General features: G+C 35.7%; 1 protein-coding gene across 5 annotated transcripts in view; it reads left to right on the top strand.

Annotated features, from left to right (window-relative positions):
* The window catches only part of CLHC1 (clathrin heavy chain linker domain containing 1), a 36,136-nt gene extending 15,692 nt beyond the window's left edge, over positions 1 to 20,444 (top strand). For all 5 annotated transcript variants that reach the window (XM_068564935.1, XM_068564937.1, XM_068564936.1 and 2 more), the window contains 5 exons: positions 676 to 782; positions 6,426 to 6,600; positions 13,095 to 13,297; positions 18,618 to 18,797; positions 20,156 to 20,444. In XM_068564935.1, the coding sequence (XP_068421036.1) occupies positions 676 to 782; positions 6,426 to 6,600; positions 13,095 to 13,297; positions 18,618 to 18,797; positions 20,156 to 20,352 (862 nt within the window). In that variant the 3' untranslated portion in view covers positions 20,353 to 20,444. The remainder of the gene's footprint in view (positions 1 to 675; positions 783 to 6,425; positions 6,601 to 13,094; positions 13,298 to 18,617; positions 18,798 to 20,155) is intronic.
* The last annotated feature ends 3,482 nt before the right edge of the window (positions 20,445 to 23,926 follow it).

Raw genomic sequence — 23,926 nt, 5'->3', positions numbered from 1 at the left:
TCCTCTGGGGTTCCACATTCATTTGCAACACTCTTTAAATCCTGTTTGCCATAGTTTTATTAATTGTGAGTAAGGACTGAGTTGGAGATGTTTTGCCCTAGGAAGAGGAGTAGAAGCTTAAGTTATCTGAACCATTATCTTTTCTTCTTGTATTAGTCTCACATTTAGTTGGGAATCTGATTCCTATCAGAGCAACTAAGGCTTCTGAATACCAAGGACACTTCTTGATCTTCAACTTGGCAGCCTTTGTGTGCAATTAATATTTCCCCTAGGCTGAGCCTTTAAGCAGATTGCCCTTCTTTCCCCTGGTTCCCCTTTTCTTCTGGAGATGATATGAGAGAAGAAAAATCTGAGCTCATTATAAATTCAGTTGAAGTTCTTTCAACTGAATAAATTCAGTTGCTCTTTCTATGGCTTGCTCTCAGCACTATAGGAATAAGGTACAGGATCAGGTTCAAGTCACCTGGCAGGTGAGTCTTATTCTGAGGCTACAAAAAACAATATTAGGGAAGGAAGTGAAAGAATATCTCACAGAGTGAATGAATCTAGTTGTAATTTATTAGAGGTGCTTTTCTGTATTACTATGCTACTATGTTTAGTCTGTATTAGACATTTCTAATCACTTTTCTTTACTTTTTTTGTGTACTGCTATATAATGAAATGCACTGGCTGTAGGTTCAATGAATTAATCTCACTTGGGGAATATGAAAAGGCAGTTTATTTTGCAGCAAACAGTCCTAGAAGAATTCTTCAAAACATTGGGACAGTGAGTAAATTTAAGGGTAAGCATTTCTCTCTGAACCTTACATATGTATGCTGATTATACTTTTTTTTTTTCCCTGATAGAATGGGAAGAGTATTGAACTGGGAAACAAGATCTACCATTTACTCAGTTTCCTTACCTGTAACATTAAGGGGTTTGATTAGGTTTTCCAAATTAAATTATGAAATATTTCAAGTATACAGAAAAGTGTGAGAAACATAAATAACAGCCATGTACTCACTATCAAGATTTAATAAATGTTAATATTTTGTCAGATTTGCTCCACTTCCTTTAAAAAACAGCTTTGTTGTGGTGAGTTGACGTACATACACTAAATTGTGCATAAAATGTACAGTTTGTTAGGTTTTGACATATGTATCCTCCAAAAGTTCCCTCATTCCCCCAGTGATCCCTCCCTCCCACTACTCCCCACCCCTCGCACTGGTCTCCCAGAGCTTGCCTCCAGTCCCCAGGCAACTACTAATCTGCTTTCAGTCACCAAAGATTAGTTTGCATTTTTGAGAATTTTATATAAATGGAATCATATAGTAGGTATCCTTTTTTGACTGATTTCTTGCACTTAGCCTAATTATTTTGAAATTCATCCATGTTATTGCATCTATCAATAATTCATTCTTTTTTATTGCTGAGTAGTGTTCCATTCTATGAATAAAAATCCTTTACCAGATATATGATGCAAATATGTCCTCCCAGTTTGTGGCTTGTCTTTTCATTCTCTTAACAGTGTCTTTCTAAGAGTAGAAGTCTTTAATTTGTTGAAATCTAATTTATGAGTTTTTTTCATTTAGGGATTGAGATTTTAGTGTCGTACCTAAGAAATCTGTGCTTAATCTGCAGAGATTTTTCTCCTATTTTTTTTTTTCCCTAAGGATTTTATAGTTTTAGGTTTACATTTAGGTCTATGATCCAGTTTGAGTTAATTTTTATATATGGTGTGAGGTATGGGTCAAAGTTTATTTTTTTGCTGATAGCTATTCAGTTGTTTGAGGATAATTTATTAAAAAGACTTTCTCCACTGAATTGCCTTTGTACCTTTGTTGAAAATCAGTTGTCCATAGGTCTGTTCTATTTCATTGATCTATTTATTTATCTTGATGCCTATACTACACTGTCTTGATTACTGTAGCTTTATAGTAAGTCTTGAAATCAGATAGTGTTAGTCTTCAAACTCTGTTCTTTATCAGATTTGGTTTGGCTATTTTAGGTCTTTCGTATTTCTGTTTAAATTTTTGAAATCAGCTTGTCAATTTCTACAAAAAGACCTGCTGGGGATTGCACCGACTCTGTAGTTCAACTTAGGGAGAACAGACACTGAACAGTATTGAATTTTCTGATCCAGTGAACCCTTAAATATGGTATATCTCTCCATTTTTTTTTAGGTCTTTTAAAATTTCTTTTAGCAATATTTTGTAGTTTTTAGTGTTCAGGTTGTTTTTTTTTTTTTTTTTTGACGTTGATGTTTAATTTTAAATGTTAAATGTTAAAATGTTTAATTTTTACTCAGAAGTTTCAGACATCTTACAAATACCCAGGAACTCTTTCTTTGGATGTGCTCTGAATTTAGCATAAATTAAAAGTGATTAAAAAAATTTAAAACTTAAAAAAAAAATTTTTTTAAGTGATATTAGTATATTCCTGAGGTTATTTCTCTTCTCCCTTTGACTTGGTCTGCTCAAAGTATGGATTGCAAGTTTCAGTAAAACTCAGTGCTTGCAATTAATGCTTAAATAAATATAATTACCAGTGAAATTGGAAAACAGCCAACTTTTATTCATTTTCTAGGTATGTGGATTTTATTCTGAGAAGTTCACCAATACTAGACTGGTGGTACTTACTGAGTGTTTCTGAGAATCACAAAATATTCTTTTATTTTAAAACTAAGATGCATTTTTAAAAGATGAGAAGCCAGAAGGAAATGCAGGGGTATACATAAAGGGGAGGTATACTCAATGTAGCTTACAAATATAGAGATTAATTAGTCTTATCTTAGTTCTAAGTGGAAATTCTTGATGTCAAATATATACAGCTTGTTTTAAATAAATTTCTTAAAAATACCTTTAAATTCAGCAATTTGAACAAAAACATTCTTTTTGCTTTTACCTAAACACAGAAAATCTGTTGTCTACACATAGTGTATATAAACATATGTATTAATAGAGATTGCATGACTATGAATTGTGTGCAAATGGGCGTGTCTCATATTTTTGCCCGCACAGTTTTCAGTATTTGATCCTAGTGCACGGTAACACAGAGTGTAATTTTATAGTTTTTATTCAGTGGACTTGAAGTCAAGAAACCATCCCAATTATTTACAATTTAATAACTGAGTGATTATCAGATCGTGTTACACTGCAAAAATATTCTTATATCATGAATGCTGACACTGGGCATTTTGGGTGTTAAACAGTAACTTTCATAAGTCTGAGGTTTAAATTGGCATATGCATATGGCATATGTGGGGGAAAATGCCACAAAATTTAATAAACTTATTATAATTACAGAGTTGTATAACCATTACCAAAATTTAATTTTAGAACATTTTCATTATTCCAAAAAAGGAAACCTTGTACCAATTAACTCCTCATTCTCTATTGCTTCTCTTCCAAACCCTGGGTAACCACTAATCTACTTGCTGTCTGTATAGATTTGCTTATTCTGGACCTTTCATATAAATATGATAATACAATAGTCTTTTGTGACTGGCTTCTTTCACTTAGCTTAATGTTTTTGAGGTTCATTCACACCATAGCATATATCAGTAGTTCATTCCTTTTTATGGTGAAATAATATTCCATTGTATGGATGTACTGTATTTTGTTTATCCATTCATCAGTTTATGGTCATTTGGGTTGTTTCTACTTTTTGGTTATTATGAATAGTGTAACTGAGCATTTCTGTACAAGTTTTTGTGTGGATATGTTTTTATTTTTCTTGGATAGATACCTAGGAGTAGAATTCTTTTAAAAGGGTTAGGGACTTCCCTGGTGGTCCAATGGCTAAGACTCTGAGCTCCCAGTGCAGGGGGCCTGGGTTCAATCCCTGGTCAGGGAACTAGATCCCACATGCTGCAACTAAGAGTTTGCATGCGGCAACTAAAGATCCTGTGTACCGCAACTAAAGATCCTACAGGCCCCAATGAAGATCTCACGTGTGGCAACAAAGATCCTGCCTGCCACAACTAAGACCTGGCACAGCCAAACAAACAAACAAATAAATAAATAAAAAAGAATTTCTGGGTTATATGGAAACTCTATGTTAATACTTTGAGGAACTGCTAAACTGTTTGCACTATTTTCCATTTCCACCACCAGTGTATGAGTTCTCATTTCTCCACATCCTTACCAATACTTGTTAATGTCTGTCTTTTTGATTAAAGCCTTTCTAATCTGTGTGAAATGGTATCTCATTGTTTTTTTTTCCCCCTCATTATGGTTTTAATTTGCATATCCCTAATGACTAACAATGTTGAGCATCTTTTCATGTGCCTGTTGGCCATTTTATCTTCTTTGGAGAATTGTCTATTCTTTGCCCATTTGATAATTGTTTTATTTGTGTTTTTATTATTGAGTTGCAAGTGCTCTTTTTAATTCCAGGTAAAAATCTCTTATCAGATAGATGATATGCAAATATTTTCTTCTAGTCTGTGGGTTGCATTTTTGCTTTCTTGTTGGTGTTTTTTGTTGTTGTTGTTTATTTGTTTGTTTATTTTTAATTTTTTTTGATGTGGACCATTTTTAAAGTCTTTATTGAATTTGTTACAATATTGCTTCCGTTTTATGTTTTGGCCACGAGGCGTGTGGGATCTTAGCTCCTTTAGCAGGGATCGAACCCCTACCCCCTGCACTGGAAGGCGAAGTCCCAACTGCTAGACCGCCAGGGAAGTCCCTCTTGTTGGTGTTTTTTTGAGGTGCAAAAGTTTTTAATTTTGATGAAGTCCCATTTACCGATCTTCTCTTTTTATGACTGTGCTTTTGGTTTTGTATCTTAAGAAATCTTTGCCTAACTTAAGAGCCTATGTTTTCTTCTAAGAGTTTTATTCATTTAGGTCTATGGTCTACTATGAGTTAATTTTTTGTTTGGTGTGAGATAGGGGTCCAAATTCATTCTTTTGCATGTGGATATCCAGTTTTCCTAGCACCATTTGTTGAAAAGACTTTTCTTTACCCATTAAACTGTTTTGGCCCCCCTTTGTAAGAAATCAATTGACCATAAATGTTTGAGGTTTTTTTCTAGACTCTTAATTCTATTCTGTTGCTCTAGATGTCCATCCTGTGCAATCATACTGTCTTGATTACTGTAGTTTTGTAGTAAGTTTTGAAATTGGAAGTGTGATTCCATCTTTCTTTTGATTAGTATTAGCATGGTGTATCTTTTTTCCATACTTTTACTTTAATCTACTTAATTTGTGTCTTTGTATTTAAAGTCAGTGTCTTCTAGGCAACATGTACTTGGATCCTGCTTTTTTATACAGTCTGACAATATTTCTCTTTTAATTGGGGTGTTCAGATCATTTACATTTAATGTGATTGTTGACATGGCTGACTTTTGTTTTCTGTTTTTCTCATCTCTGTTACTTTTTTTTCTCTTCTTCTACCTTCTTTTGGATTAGTTGAATTTTTTTATGATTCCATTTTTCTCCTTTGTTGATTTATGAGCCTATAACTCTTTGTTGTCTTATTTTGGTTGTTACTTTAGGCTTTATGGGTTATATCTTTAACTTATCACATTCTACACTCAGGTGATATTGTACTACTTCATGCATTGTATGAAAACAGTATACAGTTTGATCCTTGAACGACACGAATTTGAACTGCACAGGTCCACTTATAGGTGGAGTTTTTTCAATAAATACTTGTTATAGTAATACATGACCCATCATTGGTTTAATCTGTGGTTGTGGAACTGTGGATATGGAGGACCCATGTGGATACAGATATTCATGGATTTTCGACTGAGTGGGGGTCGGCGCCCCTAACCCCTGCATTGTTCAGGGGTCAACTCTACTTCTAAATGCTTATATTCATAGCATTTACCATTTCTGGTCTTCATTCCTTTGTGTAGATTGTTTTTCTGTCTTGTGTCATTTTCCTTCTGCTTGAAGGACTACCTTTAACCTTTCTTATAGTACAGGTCTCCTGGTGGTATATTCTTTCAGCTTCTTTAAAATTTTTAAATAAAAAAATTTTTCTTTTTGGCTACACCATGCAGCTTGCAGGATCTTAGTTCCCTGACCAGGAATCGAACCCAGGCCCACGGCAGTGAAAGCGCTGAGTCCTAACCACTGGACTGCCAGGGAATTCCCAGTTTATAGCTTTTTAAAGTTCTTTCTGGAGGCTCTGAAGTAGATTTCCATTCCATGCTGCTCTCCTAGCTTCTAGGTAGCTGTCAGCAATCTTTGGCATTCCTTGGCTTGTAGACCCATCACTCCAACCTCTGCCTAGGTTTTCACATAGCACATGATATTTAGTCATTATCCAAAATATAAAGTTTAATCCACAAGCATTACTTAAAAATTATAAATAAGTAATTTTAGATTAAAATTTTTAGAAAATGCAATGAGATGACAATAAGAATATGAAGTAAGGAAAAGCAAACTATTACTTAAAAGTATTTGACTCAAAAACTTTTCTTCTCTTTGTAGCTGTTGGAAAAATTAGAGGAAAGCCTTTCCCATTACTCTTATTTTTTGAGGCTATTTTTAGCATAAGTCATGCTTTTAGACATCCTGTTGATGCAGAACTAACCCTGGAAGGAATCACATGTGGATTATCTGAAAAACGTTTAGATTTAGTTATCAATTGGGTCACCCAGGAAAGGTAAGCAAAGTTAAACTTTTAACTTAATTTTGAAATTTGCTTAATAAAGTTTTTTGTTCTCAAATTTTAATAGTTTTCTTATCAGTACATTATTTGAGCATTTATTTCAAATCTCTATTGCAACTAATCAGTCACAAAGTATTTACTAAGCATTCATGGATAGAGTAATAGGGCCTAGTCACAATGAGCCCAGATCAGGAGTTGACTCAAGGCAGTTGACAAGATTATTCATGACAACTTAATGCTGCATGGAAGTTGATAGGTAAGGATAGAAAAGGATTGATCAGTATCATGCTGCTCAGAGGGATAAGGCAGGAACCTGTTTTCAGGCAGGCTGTGGATGCATGTAAAGGATAAACCCAGGAGAAAACTTGTAAGCAGGAGGGACATGGACCCAAGGTAGCATTTAAAAGAGCATACAAACCAGCAAGGACAGGCAGGAGGTGGCTTCTTGGAGTTGAGTCTCGGCACAAATTGGCAGATTTGTACCAGGTTTCCCTTAGATTGGGTTCCCTGGAACCAAAGCCTGAAACAGGTATTTGGGTGTACATGGTTGATAGAAGGAGGGCTTCTCAAGAAAAACCTATAAGGGACTGAGTGAAGCAGAACAGGGAAGGGGAAAGAGCCAAGCAAGGACGTGACCTCAGGCAAGTTCTAACCTTGACCTTATTTATAGCGGGATGGCTCTGAAGCATAAAACACATCACAGAGCTGTTCTCACTTGAGGCAAGGGGCCAGCCTTCCTTGCTTCTCCATCAGTCAGTCAAGGACTGTGGGCTGCCTAGATGGGAATACATAAGTCTGGGCATGGTGGCTCCCACTAGCCCAGGGCAATTCCCTATGGAAGGGAAGGACCTGTGAGCCACTGGCAGCCAACACCCAGAGCAGCTGGGGAAGGGTACGTTGGCCCAGTAAGGAGGATTTGGGCAGGACACCAAAACAGCATCTGCCTTAGTCAACCATCTGCACAATACAGATTTATATGCTTCTCACATTAAGTTCACTCCATCCAGGCATATCTTCTCTAGGATTTTGTGGTCAATTCTTGGGGAAACTTATAAGAGGAGGGTTAGTGGGAGGAACTATAGCCCTTGTTGCTAGGTCCTAGGGCTGTAATTTGTTTTTTATACAACTTTATTGATATATAATTTACATACAATAATCTATACATGTTTAAAGTGTACAATTTGATGAGTTTTTTTAAAACAGCATTATGAAGACACAATTGAAACACAGTAGACTGCACATATTTAAGGTGTACAATTTAAGTTTTGACATATATAATATATATATATATATATATATATATATATATATATAATCTCCATGAAATCATCACCACAATCAAGATAATAAACATATCCATGACCCTCAAATGTTTCCTTATGTCCCTTTGTAATGCCTCCTCCTTCCTTCCACCACCTCTCGATAACCACTGATCTACTTCATGTTATTCTAGATTCGTTTTCATTTTCTAGAATTTTATATATATGGAATCACACATTGTATATTCTTTTCTCTCCTTGGTCTGGCTTCTTTCACTTACATTTATTTTGAGATTCATACATATTAATTAGTACTCATTATCTTTCTCTATCACCCATTATAGATTCTTCTTACTTACAGTTTTGGTCTTGATGGCTTGTCTGGTAGAATGACTGTGGTTACCATGCCTTTATCAAACCATGTTTTTTTTTTTTTCTTGATTTTGATTTTATGTTGGAGTATAGTTGATTAACAATGTTGTATTAGTTTCAGGTGTACAGCAAAGTGATTCAGTTATACATATACACACGTATCTATTCTTTTTGAAATTCTTTTTTGTTTTTTTTTAGCCACGCTGCGTGGCATGCTGGTTCTTAGATCCCTGAACAGGGATCGAACCTGTGCCCCCTGCAGTGGAAGCACAGAGTCTTAACTACTGGACTGCCATGGAAGTCCCCAAATTCTTTTTCCCATTTATAAACCATGGTTATTGATTTACCCACTAACAGTGTTCAATTGTCTTGGGACTACCCAGAGATATACCAGTAGATCATCTACCACCTGTAACAGACAACTGTATACCATTCAAAAAACAGCTATTGGGTCCTGCTAAAGTTGGAGTATTTATCCATGGAATGTCAGTGAGTGTAACTAGAAATGCCCATCATGAAATGTATTCTGACAGACTCACCAAGTCATAAGGTCAGGTGGGCTCAGGAGAGTCCATGTAAAATCAAGTACAACCAAGATCATGCTCAGTCAGTTCCAGAGCACACAAGTAAGCTTCATGAATAAGTGGCCCAGACTCCATGTCAACTACCATTGCCTGATGGACACTACTTCCACAGTTCACACCTATGGGCTCATGCAAGGGTGGGGTTACCTAAGACCAACAGACAGGAGAAGAAAAAACAAACCCAAACTTGGTTCATGGAAGGTTCAGATGGTGTCCAGGTGATGCCAACTTGTCACTTCATCTTTCGAAGACGGAGGAACATCCTTTAGGAAGACATGTACTCCTTAAACCAATGATAATTATATAGTGCTGTATTCCCAATAGGTAGAATACTTGGGTCTGGGAAGTAAAGAGTGGCCCTGCTCAACTATTACTCCCAGGAGCCTGCTTGGAGAGTGTGTTAGTCAGGATTCTCCAGAGAAACAGAAAAAATATATATAAATAAAAAATTGGCTCATATGATTATGGAGGCTGAGAAGTCCCAAGATCTGCAATCAGCAATCCAGAGACTCAAGAGAGTCAATGCTGTAACTTCCAGTCCGAAAGCTGGCAGCCTTGAGACCCAAAGGCAGGAAAGACTGATGTCCCAGCTAAGTAGTCAGGCCGGAGGAGTTCCCTCTTACTTGAGGAAGAGTCATCCTTTTTGTACCATTCAGGCCTTTAACCGATTGGATGCGGGCCACCCACATTCAGGAGAGCAATCTGCTTTACTCAGCCTGCCAATTAAAATGTTACTCTCTTCAAATACATTCTCACAGACACACCCAAAATAATATTTGACCAAATATCTGTTGTTGGTCAAATAATATCAAGTGTCAACTTGATATTATTTGACCAACAACATCAAGTTGACGCTTAGAATGAACCATCAGCACAGGGAGTTTGTGCTTCCCATGCCTGCAACTTTAGGCTCTGTGAGTCTGGAAGTCCTGATTGACTTTATCATGAGAAGGTAGGACTATTGCTAAATAATGGGGCAAAGGGGAATATTTTTGGCACTCAGGCTCCCTATGCCCTTGAAGAGAGCAAGATACCTGGATTTAGGTGATGTCATTTACTGCTTGGGAAATTTTATAAGGGAAGGAGTGAGATGGGATAGGGAAAGAGCCAAGCAAGGATATGAACTCAGGTGAAGTCTAGTATTAGTCAATATTATAAGGAGAGAGCTGTGGAGCATAAGCCATACCGCAAAGTTGTTACCGCTTGATTATGGGACTGGCTTTTTGTATCCCTTACTAGTCAGTCATCAGCTCTAGATTACTAGGGGATTGAAAGATAGGCATAATTTTCTGGGTGACGTGGCTCCAGTCAGCTGAGGGCAATTCTTTGGAGAAGGGGCAGCTATGAGCTGTCAATAATCAGCTGGAGAAGGGGCACTGGCCCAGTAAAGGGGACCTGAGTAGGCACCAAAACTGTGTCTACCAGCTTATGAAGATCAATCTGGAAATAGATAACAGCTCCTTTTGCTGGGTCTATGTGGGCATGGGTTGGGCTGTGAGTACTGGAAGGCAGAGTGACGAAAGGCCTCCCTGTCATCTCTCTAGTAGCCATGGCCTTCTTATTTTGCAGCCTAAGAGCTATGCTTTCTTGGCTCTAAATGCATAGGGACATAGAATACATATTAGAGAGAAGGTACAGTTCTCATCTTTAAGAAGTGTATCATAAGGGAGTAGATGGACAAATGTAAGCACTCCCTAAATAACAAATCCATGACTTAGAAATGTCCCAAACAGAAATGGCAAGTTTGCATACTACTACCTACTGCTACCCATTTCAAATTCATCATTTCCCTGCACAACTCTGGATAGTCATAAAACTGTCCTGGATTGATCTCACTATTGTTTCCCAGTGCAAAGTAGCTTTCTCTCACCCTGTCTTGTTATGCCTTCACTTACTGTTCACATAGTAATTAATTATTCACATAATAATTAATAATTATGTTCACGTAATTCCTGTTTTAGGAAACTTCTCCATATGTGTACCCCTCTTTTCAGTCTTTGCCTCCTTCTTTCTTTCTCTGCCTGGTCACACTTCTACACTCTCCACAAAAAGTACTTGTCAGGGAGCCCTGGAAATGGTGCAGGCATGAGGACAGCATCAGAAAGTGCATGTTCATTACTAACACCTGTTATCTAGTGCAAAGACACTTCAGACAAGATTAATTTCCTTACATATACTTGGCCCATTCTACCTCTTAGTTGTAAGAATTTAAACTCTTATGCATTTCCCTGAGTGCATAAAGTGGGAAAATACCACTACATTTTTCCCGAATTATTCATATTTGTATTTCTATATTTTTCTGGAGATACCATTTAGCATAAATGTCTTTATTCTAAATAGGACAATTTGATTTAACCCACTCAAGTCTAGAGCATTCATGAGCTAATTAATATTGTTTGGATTTTCCATGTTTTGGGTTTCTTCTATTTAGATACCTTAGACACTATAAAAATCATTACAACTTTACTCCATACCATATTGGTAGTGATTAATTTTAAAATACTAGATTTGAATCTTCTGGCAGCATTTTTATTTTTTCTTAAGCTTTGATGGAACTGTGTGGTAAAACTATGCACTAAAATTAGAAGGCTTTGGATAACTATGAATTATACCTATTCATACATTTCAGGTCTCCATGAGGAACTCATAAAAACAAAAATCTGGCCTTTTTCAAAAAAATTATTGGATGACTACTACTGACTACTGGGTGTCTGACTGCTACCTCTCTTACCCCAGGGCTAGAATCCTTGTTTTTCTCACCCCCCGACCCCCCGCCACCTGCTTTTCCTTCGGGGCCAATTCCATTCTTCTGGGGCTTGATCCTCCTCCTCCCTTTGGATAATTTTCTTTTTAATCATAATCTTTGCTTCTGATCATCCTTTTGGAAAGTGACAAACGAATACAGAGCAACCTTAGTCTCAACTCTGGCCTTCTCTCAGGTGGAACAGCATCGTGAGGGTGACCACTGAAAATAAGGAAATAATGGTATTAATAAGAGAAATAAATACTAAGATACTGGTATTTTCATTGCTCCAGTAATGCAGTCACTACAACAACTGAAATAATGACTTGTTCAGTCTCAGGAAACGTTGTGGCTTTAACTACCAAAACTTATATTTTGGTATTAAAATGTGGAAGTCGAAGAATTGCTTCCTAAATAGTCGATTCATACTCAGGAGCTTCCTTTTGATTTTAGACCCAACTCTGCTGCCTGCCCCAACAAACACAGAGGGCTTTATCTACTTAATTTTCAATAAAGAGACATTTTGTAGGGGTTTCAGGATTTCATTTTATTGTTATTGGCATTTTATTACATGTATATAGACACTAATATTATGTGACTGTTGTTATTATGTAGCTATTAATTAAAAATATAATTATGGGACTTCCCTGGAGGTCTAGTGGTTAAGATTCCATGCTCCCAGTGCAGGGGGCACGGGTTCGATCCCTGGTCGGGGAACTAAGATTCTGCATGCTGCATGGCGTGGCCAAAAAAACCCCAAACTATAAAGCCCAGTTTCAGTACAGCCAGTAATTAGAAGTGATATCTTTAATGATACCCAAATGTTTTTTGGCTTATGCTGATAGTTTCTAGGTGGAGTTAGTAGTACAGATGGTTCCCTTCAATTGTGTATGAAGATGGTGCACTAAAATTGACGAAAAGTGAAATCTACTTATTCGAGCCATCTCAAAAGAACTGTTTCTTCAGTCTCTCCTAATAGACACAGTTAAGTCCCTTTATTCCCCCCGTTGTTTCTTTCAAATCTATAACAATTAAAAAAAAACAAACACTGCTGTTGCACTTTCTGTTTTCCTTTTAGTACAAATGCTTGCAAGATCTGTTGGTAATTTTGAGCTAAAGATTTTGTCACTATCTTTAACCAACATTTAATAAGTTCTTACATTCTGCAGGGTTTTGGAATCTAGATAACAGCTAAGAACATTGAGAGCCTCAATTATGAGAGAATTTGTGTTTACCTTGAAATTTTAAATCCCACCAATCTTTTCAGGAGAGTTTTAACCTTGTTTGTAGATTTTTTTAAAGTTGAGCTCAGTTTCACCAAAATTACTTCCCCCAAAGGAAGACATGCTGATTGTTTTTGTTCTTGTTGTTAAGTCTTGGATATGTTTAATTTCATCAGTTGCCTACTAACTTGGAATCCTTATAGACCATAGAAAATCCAGTTCTACTGTGCTGAGTTTTCAAATATTTCATTCTCATCCATTCATCAAGAGCTCATTAACGTGTGCCCTATTGATCTGCTTGCTCTAGGCTGACATTTTCTGAGGAGGCTGGGGATGTGATTTTTGATTATGGGGAGCAGGATACTTATAACAAGGCCAAGTGTCTGGCTTTAGCTCAGATTATCTATAGTGAATGTGGCCTGCACAAGAAAGCTCTTCTTTGCCTGTGTAAACAGGGTCAAATTCATGGGGCCATGGAATACATACAACAATTCAAGGACTTTACTTCTGGTAAGTGAAAAAGCCTATTATTTGTATACATTCGAATTCTGGACTTGAATTGTAAGATCACCCATGATAGTAGGCAATATTTTGGACTTATACATTATAAAGCTTGTTTTGTGTATACCAGTAAGTAGATTTCTTTTGTAATTTTTAGTGAAAACAGGTAAGCTGAAGCTGATTGACTTTGATGGTGGACAGTCAAATACATTATATATTTCTTCAGTACATAAACATTTAGTAAACTTGCAGATATTTCGACCATGCTACTTAAAGGATTTTTAAAAAATAACTGAACTTATATATAACATTCTGAACTATAATATAAGCATTAGAAATGAAGAATTAGTGAAATAATGTTGATTTAAAAAGTTTGAAACACCTAGGTTGCAGCTGGGCAGTGATCTGAGAGAATTGTGGACCTTAGGGTGACCCTAGTTGAATGAGCTGATCTCTTATTATAGTCTAGTTCAGCAGTAGCCTTAATGTACAGGCAGTCCTGGCATATCCCCATATCCCAGGCCTATGTCAATCCTGATTTTGCAAGCTGTGTACTCCAGTTCTAAGAAATTGCACAATGGAACAAAATATAGCACTTTTAGGTCACATTTTTCCAGGAAAAAGAATCTGATCATTTTCAAAGAGTAAATTGACTTTTACTTAGAATCTGTTTTTTAGAGTTATTAATTTTTTCATTCATTATGTAACAGCATGCCCGACATTATTAGTGTAATAATAGCTATAGTTCAGCTTTTTACATGTCTTATCTCACTTAATCCTTATGTTAACTATATGAACTAGGTTTTGTTATTATCCCTATTTTATAGATGAAAAATAACTGTGTCCAAAGAGAGGCTAAGGCACAGAGAGGTAAGTAATTTGCCTATATACACACAGCAATGGAACAGAATCTGGCAGAGTAGTTACGACACAATATTTGTTGAATGAATTATATATTTTATTAATATTATGTAAGTTATACAGATTCAGTTTCTGTGTTAAGTATTATTTTTCCATAGAATTATTTTAGTCAAGGAATAAAGGTTTTAATTAACTCTTGGAATTTTTATTGAATGAAATGTGAAGTTTCTTTTTTTGCTTGCAAAATTTGCCTTGCATGAGTATATAGAAACATGATTGACTCATTTTCATATTATCCTGTTCCTCTAGTAGTTCATTACACTGTAAAATAATTATTCAGTCAGCCCTCCATATTCATGGGTTCCACATCCATGGATTCAATGAACTTCAGATTGAAAATATTTGAGGGAAAAAAAATTCCAGAAAGTTCCAAAAAGCAAAACTTGTGTTTGCTGTGCACCAGCAATTATTTACATAACATTTGCATTGTATTTACAACTATTTACATAGCATTTACATTGTATTAGGTAATCCAGAGATGATTTAAAGTATATGGAAGGATGTGTGTAGGTTATATGAAAATACTATGCCATTTTGTATAAGAGACTTGAGCATACTCAGATTTTGCTATCTGCAGGGGGTCCTGAAACCAAACCCCGTGGATACCAAGGGACAACTGTATATTGTACTAATTTAAGAAATATTAACTCTCCTATATAATTAGAACCTTGATATTTATCCTCAGAATTTATTTAGTACAACATCATAAGATAATAATAACCTGAGGAAAATTAAGCTTAAAAGGTAGAAACAATGTTTGAAAAATTACTCTGCTTATTTTACTTTTTAATGACAAACAACCACAGCTTTCCGAAGTATTATCCTTGGCCACAGGGGACAGACTCAGTTTGTTAATACTTTCTGGTTTCAGAAGAAAATGGTCTTTCTCAGATTTAGACTATCAGCTTTACATTTACAAATCAAAGAAACAAAACAAAAACGGTGAAGTCCTAAAAAAGTCTTTTGTTCCAAAAGCATAAACCTGACTCATAGAGCATCTGTTTTAGAAGGAAAAACTCTTCGTTTTTCCTCCCTAATGATTTCTAGAATAACGCCTGAAATGATTTGTTTGTTCACCTTCCCCATTATCATTAAACAAGTGAATATACCCATCTGGTTATATTCTAGATCTGGAATTCTAAACTCCGAGGCTAGAAACAATCTAGAAACTGGGTTATTCTAGATCCAAGGCTCTCAAACCTTCTGGTCTCAGGTCTCCTTCATAGTTTTAAAAAGCATTGAAGATCCCAAAGAGTTTTTGTCTATGTGGGTTATAATCAATTGATATTTATCTTATTAGAAATTAAACCAGGGACTTCCCTGGTGGTCAGTGGTTAAGACTTTGCCTTCCAATGCAGGGGGTGTGGGTTCGATCCCTGGTCCAGGAGCTAAGATCCCACATGCCTTGCAGCCAAAAAAAAAAAAAAAAACCAAAACAGAGAACAGAAACAATATTGCAACAAATTCAATAAAGACTTTAACAAAAAAAAAAAAAAAGGAAATTAAACCAGAAGAAAATTTTTATTGGAGTATAGTTGATGTACAATATTATATGTTACAGGTGTACAATATAGTGATTCACAATTTTTAAAGGTTATACTCCATTTATAGTTATTATAAAATATTGGCCATATTCCCTGTGTTGTACAATATATCCTTGTAGCTTATTTTATAGTTAATAGTTGGTACCTTTTAATCTCCTACCCCTATATTGTCCCTCCCCCTTTCCCTCTCCCCACTGGTAACAACTAGTTTGTTCTCTATATCTGTGAGGCTGCTTCTGTTTTGTTATATTCTCAACTGGTTTTCAGCCAGGTTGAGCTTCTTCAGCTGGGGCGTGGGCGCCAGGAGCTGGGGGGTGGGGAGGTGGGAGAGGAGTCGGGGGGTAGAGTCTGCAGCCTGTTGCCACACAGGTAGAGCTCCTGGAGGTGGCTCAGGCCATTCAGGGTGTCAGGAGACAACGAGGCCAGCTCGTTGAAGGAGACGTCCGTGGTGTTGAGTGCCAGCAGTGCCCATCCCAGCAAGGGCAGGCTTCTCAGCTTATTGTGGGATATAATCAGGGTCTCCAGCCAGGGCAGTGTCATATCAGTCTGCAGGCTGGTCAGCTGGCTCTTTCCCAGGTGCAGCTGAGTGAGGTGAGTCAGATTCATCTATTTTTTAGATTCCACATATTAAGTGATATCCTACAGTATTTGTCTTTCTTTGTCTGACTTATTTCAGTTAGCAAAATGCCCTCCAAGTCCATCCATGTTGCTGCAAATTTCATTATTTATTTTTCGTTTCAAATAACAATAGGGAATTCCCTGGTAGTCCAGTGGTTAGGACTCTGTGCTTTCACTGCTGAGGGCTCAGGTTTAATAATCCCTAGTTGCGGAACTAAGATACCACAAGCTGTGCCGCGAGACCAAAAACGAAAACAACCAACAACAATAAACCAATTATGTATTGTCATAAGTAAAATATTTTTATGAAAAATAACTTTTCCAAAGCTAAACAATTTAAGGAAAAGAGTGACACTGTTTTACATTTTTGTAAATCTCTGTAATGTCTGGTTTAATAGAAGATAGCTGGCTTCCCATATCTGATCCTATATTCAGTCTATTGTAATATGTCATGTAGCTTCTGGAAAAACACCACTGTATATTTGTGAGAGAAGGAGAATGAAAAAGGCAAATTTTAGTATTTTTATGAAAATAGTTCTGACTTTATGGACCCTAGACCATATTTTGAGAACCACTGTTCTAAGTATCTAGGTATTTGTGAGTTAAACAGTACCATGGTTGATATATAGACCCTTATAACCTTATCAAAATAGAACATACAAGATAAATAATGATCATTATTACATGTCAAACCAAGGAATAAGGAAATGCATTCTGAAGTAAGTAGAGGGGTAAGTTCATAGGATTTGAACTTGTGTCCTTTCTAATTAGTCAGAGACCATATCTTGTACATAATGGAGTAAATATTGTTTAATCAATTAATGGAGAAGGGTATTTGAATACTTGATTGAATGAAATAGAGAGAGATGGATGAGTTATGAAATGTTGGAGACAGGGGGGTCCTATATAAATAACTTCACCTTAGTGGAGGCCAGATTGAGCGACCCAAATCCTAAACTTCTACCTCTTCTCTAGGGAAAATTTTTAAAAAATTATTTGACTTCATTGATATAGAATTATATTCTGCTATTCCTTGCTTCATCTTTTACCATTTCTCTTTCTCCTTGTCTCTCTCTCTCTCTTTGTGTGTGTATGCATGTATATATATATATATATATATACACACACACAGTGCACACACACATACATATTTATTATTTTAGAGGAGCAGCACCATAGATTGGAAGGTCATGGACTCTGGGGGTCCGATGAACTGTTCTTCTTTAGACTATGTGTCTAATTCTGGGAAAATTAACTTCTGTAAGCCTGTTTCCTCACTTGTAATGTGAGAATAATAATATCTGACTTATACTGAATATTAGATGTAGTAATTTAATATATGTAAGTTCACAATACAATAATATGTGTTTAATAAACACTAGATTACCTTGTATTACCTTTTAGAGTGCAGTTATGTTTACACGTAGTTCTTGAAATGCTCTCAGAAATTATTCTGCAAATTACCTCTGTTGTGGCCCAAGAAGAATACTTTTACTTAAAAAACTTTAGTAAGTTAACACAAAGTTTATAAATTTAAGAATATAAATCATGATTGTAGCTTTAAATTATCTGAATGGTTAACTAGTACATTAAACCATATGAAATTGCTTTTTTTTTGAAGTAAAAAATGGTCAAGTGTAGGCAACTTCATATGGCTCAACCTCTAGCTACCTGAACTAGCTAACAGCTTATTAAAATCTTCATATTTGGGTTTTTAAATACTTGATATTTTTAGGAAAAATTACTGAGCCCCTTTTCTATGCAAGGCACAGAAAGAAAGATATACTCAGTAGAAGTTGGCTCCCAAATGAGCAACAAGATGTAGACAAAAATAACGTAGTATTAGATGGGAGCTTAGAAATTGTGGAGATACTAATTCTAGCACTTTAAGATGCAAAAACTGAGGTCCAAAAGATTAAGTGACTGATTGAGCTATGATTAGAATTCAGGATTCTTGATTGTCAACCTGGTCCGTTTTTTATACCACATTTCTTTCCAAGACTGTTCTCTGATAAATTTTTTTTCCTGGTACTATGTTTAGGTAGTTTTCCTTTGTTTTTTGCTATGCTGAGTATGATTTTTTTTTTTTTTTTGGATTGGAGATACTAATGTTGAATTCATTGAGGGCTTTGGAAGGACTGGAAAAAGAAGGGTTGATTGGCAAATATAGACATTAGCTAGTCCCAGTTTCTAGTTGATGTATCATATTAGGATGTTGAGACACAGTTTTTCATTTTTGCTTTCAGATGACCTGATGCAGCTAATAAGGTTATGTCCCCACACTGAATTAATTCAGTGTCTCACTGACGAATGGAATGGGAAACCACCATATTTATCTTTTGGTCTTGCTGTACTTCACCTGTTCTCTGTAGATATGAAAAAAGTTGGCATTAAGCTACTTCAAGAAATAAATAAAGGTGGGAAAGGTAAGTGAAGTAAAATTTTGTAGTGAAAGAAATAGTAGTGGGTTATTTAGGGAAAGGTTCAAGATTATTATGTTTGAGTTAACTCTATCTTCCTAAGAGTTTATTCTTGGCAAGAGTTAACTTTAGGTGTTCATAAATGTAAAGATTACCATGTTAATAATACTCTGTTGGCAATAGTATATATTTGTTGAGAGGATTAGAATGAAGAGAGACTCCTTCTGAAGCTTGAGGGGAACATCATAATAATTATAATAGCTATGACTACTGTAAAATCTTTATATATATTAACATATGTGTATATTTAATAATTTATATATATATATTAAAATGTTATTTAGATAAACTTTATGTTTTTTATTCCTAAACCAAATATATATGAAAATATTATTTACATATATTATTTACTCTGAACCGCACTCTGGAGTGGGATCAGGAGTAACTAATTAGATCTCACTTTTTTCTTTCCTTTCTCTAATTTAATATAGAAACTTGAGCAGACAACTTGATTTTAAATTATCATATGGGGCCAGAGAAAGAATAGTAAATTACATGAAAACATAGTTGGGAAGATAATTTAGAAATTATCATTACAGATATCAACTAAAATATTTTATTTGATAGAAAAATAGTAATCATGGTGGAAATAAAATAATAGTGATTACAATAACCTGAATAGAAATCCTGTTTCATCAAGTATTATAAGTAATGCAGGTAGTAGATAAACGAGTTCCATAAATAGTTTCAAAGAGGGTCACTATAATTGATTTTCAAAAGTAAATAATATCATTAGTTTTCTTTAATAAACAAAATCCTTCTTTTATTTCCTTTAGAAAAATATTTGTTAAAGAAGCCCCATCCTTAAGAGGTCTCTGTCTAGAGATAGGATGGAGGTTTTGCCAAAGAGTTTTTTAAACCCTTAGGTTAGCACTATAGGGCATTTATAAAAGTGTTTGAAGGATCATGAAAACTTGACCATCAAATTTGTTTGATAGTTCCTAGTGGTACCTTATAGACTGTGAATAAGGCTGAGCCCACATTCTTCACTTTCTGAACTCCCTTCCTTTCAACCTTCAGCATCTGCTGACCTTACCAAGAAGGAGATGAGTGGAGGAATAAGTAATGTGAGAAATGGTGGAGAGTTGAATTGAGGCATGAAAAGGTTAATGAAAAAGGAGGAGGAGAAGGAACTAACACTTGAGTACTTACTATGAGCTCGACTAGGCACTCCACATTACACTTAAAGGAATCAGGTCTAATAGTAATGGAGTTGAAATGATATCTCTTTATTTTTGAAGAATTGCTAAGTGTGGATTATCAAATAAGTGCTATATTATAATATTGTATTTTTATTTCCTCAGATGCAGTTGAACATCTTATGATAAATGATCCATTTTGCTCCCTAGAAAAGTGGCAGGAATTAGCAAATATATGTTTACAGAATGACTTTGACAAATTATCTAATGACATCATGTCTGTCCTTCGATCTCAAGCTGGGGTTACAGAAATTTCTGAAGAGGATGATACAGTCAACTTAATGCAGCATGTTTTTTGGTAGTTCTACATCTTAACCAGTTGGGGGAGCCCTACAACATTTTATATATATCAGTTAGGCAAACTGATTTTGGTATAACTAACTTATAAATAAATCTGGAGTATGAAGTTCTCAGAAATATATCATGCTTCTTTTGTTATGATGACATTTAGATTTGTCCTTGAAATATTTACACCATTGCTTCCTTTTTTTATATGGTCATTTTGTATATTGAATCTTTCTAAAATTCCTATGTACTTTATTTTTTCTTTTTTTAATTTTTTAAATTTTTAATTTAATTTTAATTTTATTTTGGAGTATAGTTGATTTAAATATTACGTTAGTTTCAGGTGTACAGCAAAGTGATTCAGTTATGCACATATTGGATTGGCCAAAAAGTTCATTCGGTTTTAAGTAAAAATAAAAGGCATTTTTCATTTTCGCCAAGAACTTTGTTGAACAACGTATTCATTAAGTGAATGAACTTCTTGGCCAACCCAATACACATATCCATTCTTTTTCAGATTCTTTTCCCATATAGGTTATTACAGAATACTGAGTAGAGTTCCCTGTGCTATATAGTATGTTCTTGTTGATTATCTATTTTATATATAATAGTGTGTATATGCTACTCCTAAACTCCTAATTTATCCCTCCTGTATATTGAATCTTGATAAAATCTAAGAATGTAAGTGTATAAATCTCAGTTTAGGCATTTCTATCTAAGTGCATAAGTTAATGTCTAGATATATTCCTTTCTGGTGATCTAATTTAATAGCAAGAACTGAGGAAGGTGTGGATAGTATCCTGTCAGACTGATTTCCCAAATATCAAATGCTATAAGCCTGACTTGTAACAAGAAAGGCAAGATGCCATTTCAAGGTTTTCACTGGCAAAAACCTAGAGCATAGTAATTTTGTACTACTGACTCAAAGATGTGCTCCATGCTTTGGTATATATAAATGGCAAATGTTAAGCTTCTACTATAAAACTTGGGAATTTCAGCATGTTCTTATCTAGAGAGAGAATAGCCAAATTTTGCAAAGAAGTAGTAGTTCTACATCTTAGACCCAGGATACCTGTAGGCATGGAATATGTCATACAAAGTGGTTTTAGATAATTTCAAGTGTTTGAGTAAGTATTTGATTTTGACTCAGAGTTCTGTGTCATGGACAGGTGTGATATTCAAAATATTAAATGATCAGCATGGCATAGGCACCAATCAAACAGAACAGATACCCAACTCATCAGAACAGCTTTCAGCCCTTATGCCATACCAGAGCACACCAGTTGAATGTCAGCCTTGATCATGGAACATGGTAAAAGTGAGCTGCTGTTAGAATAAAAGAGCATAAGTTTTCCCCTCCTAAATTTAAACTGAATGTATATATTTTATTTTATAGTGGAAAGAATGTGAACTTGGAATCAGACAGGTTCATATTCAAGTTCAAATTCTTCTTCTTACTCTTTGTAAAATATGGGCAGTAATATCTCCCCAAAAGGTTTAGTGATATGTATGTGCAGTATAAATATATTACATAGTGGAAGAACTTAATAGAAGATAACCCTTATTTCAATGTAAGAGGTCCCAGAAACACATATTCCTCTACTTGGTTTATACTTCCCAAATCCCGCATATCTATCCATTTGTACTTGTATAATTATCCCTCTTTGGAGTATTTGATATAACACACCTTATTGCCTATATTAAGCTATCTGTTTCCACTAATATTTGGGTTGCTGGGCTTATCTTACAAATCCAGAAGAATACTGGCTGAGTTCTCAATTTTTCTGTATATTGGTAAACACAGTACTGGATAACTATAATTCAGTTTTCTAAAATGTAATATTTTTTAGAAGTAATACCTATGTACAATTTTAAAAGCAATTTAAGTTGCAATTTAGTTATAAAAGGCTTATAATAACTAATAATATTTTTATTTCTGGCCTTCATATTAGCTATGATTTTTAAAAATTAATTAATTTGTTTATTTTTTGGCTGCATTGGGTCTTTTTTGCTGCACATGGGCTTTCTCTAGTTGCGGTGAGCGAGGGCTACTCTTCGTTGCGTTGCGCGGGCTTCTCATTGCGGTGGCTTCTCTTGTTGCAGAGCACGGGCTCTAGGCGTGTGGGCTTCAGTAGTTGTGGCTCGTGGGCTCTAGAGCGCAGGCTCGGTATTTGTGGCGCATGGGCTTAGTTGCTCCACAGCATGTGGGATCTTCCTGGACCAGGGATTGAACCTGTGTCCCCTGCATTGGCAGGCGGATTCTTAACCACTGCGCCACCAGGGAAGTCCTTAGCTATGATTTTTGAAAAGAAACTATGAAGAATGGAAAAAAGGAAGGGAAGGAGAGAGGGTATTTCAGCAGCACTGATTCTTTATGTACCAGTGGCTTAACACCCTTTTTTCTTTGAGACTTGTATGATTGATAGAAAGCTACTATGTATCCGTTGACAGAACTTGGAAAAAAATGTGTTCATGAAAGCCAAGAGGATGAATTAGGTACAGAAATCTGGAAAAAGCTTGAAACAGCAGCTGTTGTTGTTGTTACTGCTAATTTTGCTTTGGTTTTAAAATGTTTTTTCCTCCACTCATTATTATTCTTCTTTGTTAGCACTAGCTTTGGCAGTTTACCCAAGGAAAGTGAAATTTGTCAAGTGAATCTAAATTAAAATGCCTGGAGATGGAGTTGGGAGGAAGAGCAAGAATATAAAGTCAAGTGGAGGAAGGAGAAAGAGTTGAGTTGTGAGCTGTACAGGGCTTGGAAGCTGTGAGAACCTCCCTATAAGCTGCACTGAAAGAGGTATAACATGAGCCTCGTGGCATAGGAGCCTGTGTTCTAGACCAGCTCTACCACGATCTTGTTTTGTGTCCTTTTCCTCATGCATTTATTTTGGCTAGATAATTCCTTTTGTCATTTACAACTCAAAAATTCAGTAGTTCCACAGATGATTTCCCAGTGCTTTTTCACCTTCTGCCTAAATTGTAAATACCAGGGTTCAACATCAGCATCAGCAACATATTGTGGGGACTTCCCTGGCGGTCCAGTGGTTAAGACTCTGTGCTTCAAAAACAGAAATATAGATCAATGGAACAGGATAGAAAGCCCAGAGATAAACCCACACACATATGGTCACCTTATCTTTGATAAAGGAGGCAAGCATATACAGTGGAGAAAAGACAGCCTCTTCAATAAGTGGTGCTGGGAAAATTGGACAGGTACATGTAAAAGTATGAAATTAGAACACTCCCTGACACCATGCACAAAAATAAACTCAAAATGGATTAAAGACCTAAGTGTAAGGGCAGACACTATCAAACTCTTAGAAGAAAACATAGGCAGAACACTCTATGACATACATCACAGCAAGATTCTTTTTGACCCAGCTCCCAGAGAAATGGAAATAAGAACACAAATAAATAAATGGGACCTAATGAAGCTTAAAAGCTTTTGCACAGCAAAGGAAACCATAAACAAGACCAAAAGACAACCATCAGAATGGGAGAAAATATTTGCAAATGAAGCAACTGACAAAGGATTAATCTCCAAGATTTACAAGCAGCTCATGCAGCTCAATAACAAAAAAACCAACAACC

Source organism: Eschrichtius robustus, chromosome 15, assembly GCF_028021215.1.
Source record: "Eschrichtius robustus isolate mEscRob2 chromosome 15, mEscRob2.pri, whole genome shotgun sequence".
In the NCBI taxonomy this organism is placed as follows: domain Eukaryota; kingdom Metazoa; phylum Chordata; class Mammalia; order Artiodactyla; family Eschrichtiidae; genus Eschrichtius; species Eschrichtius robustus.
Note: the sequence above shows the minus strand (reverse complement) of the source record. Positions and strands in the feature narration are given on the sequence as shown.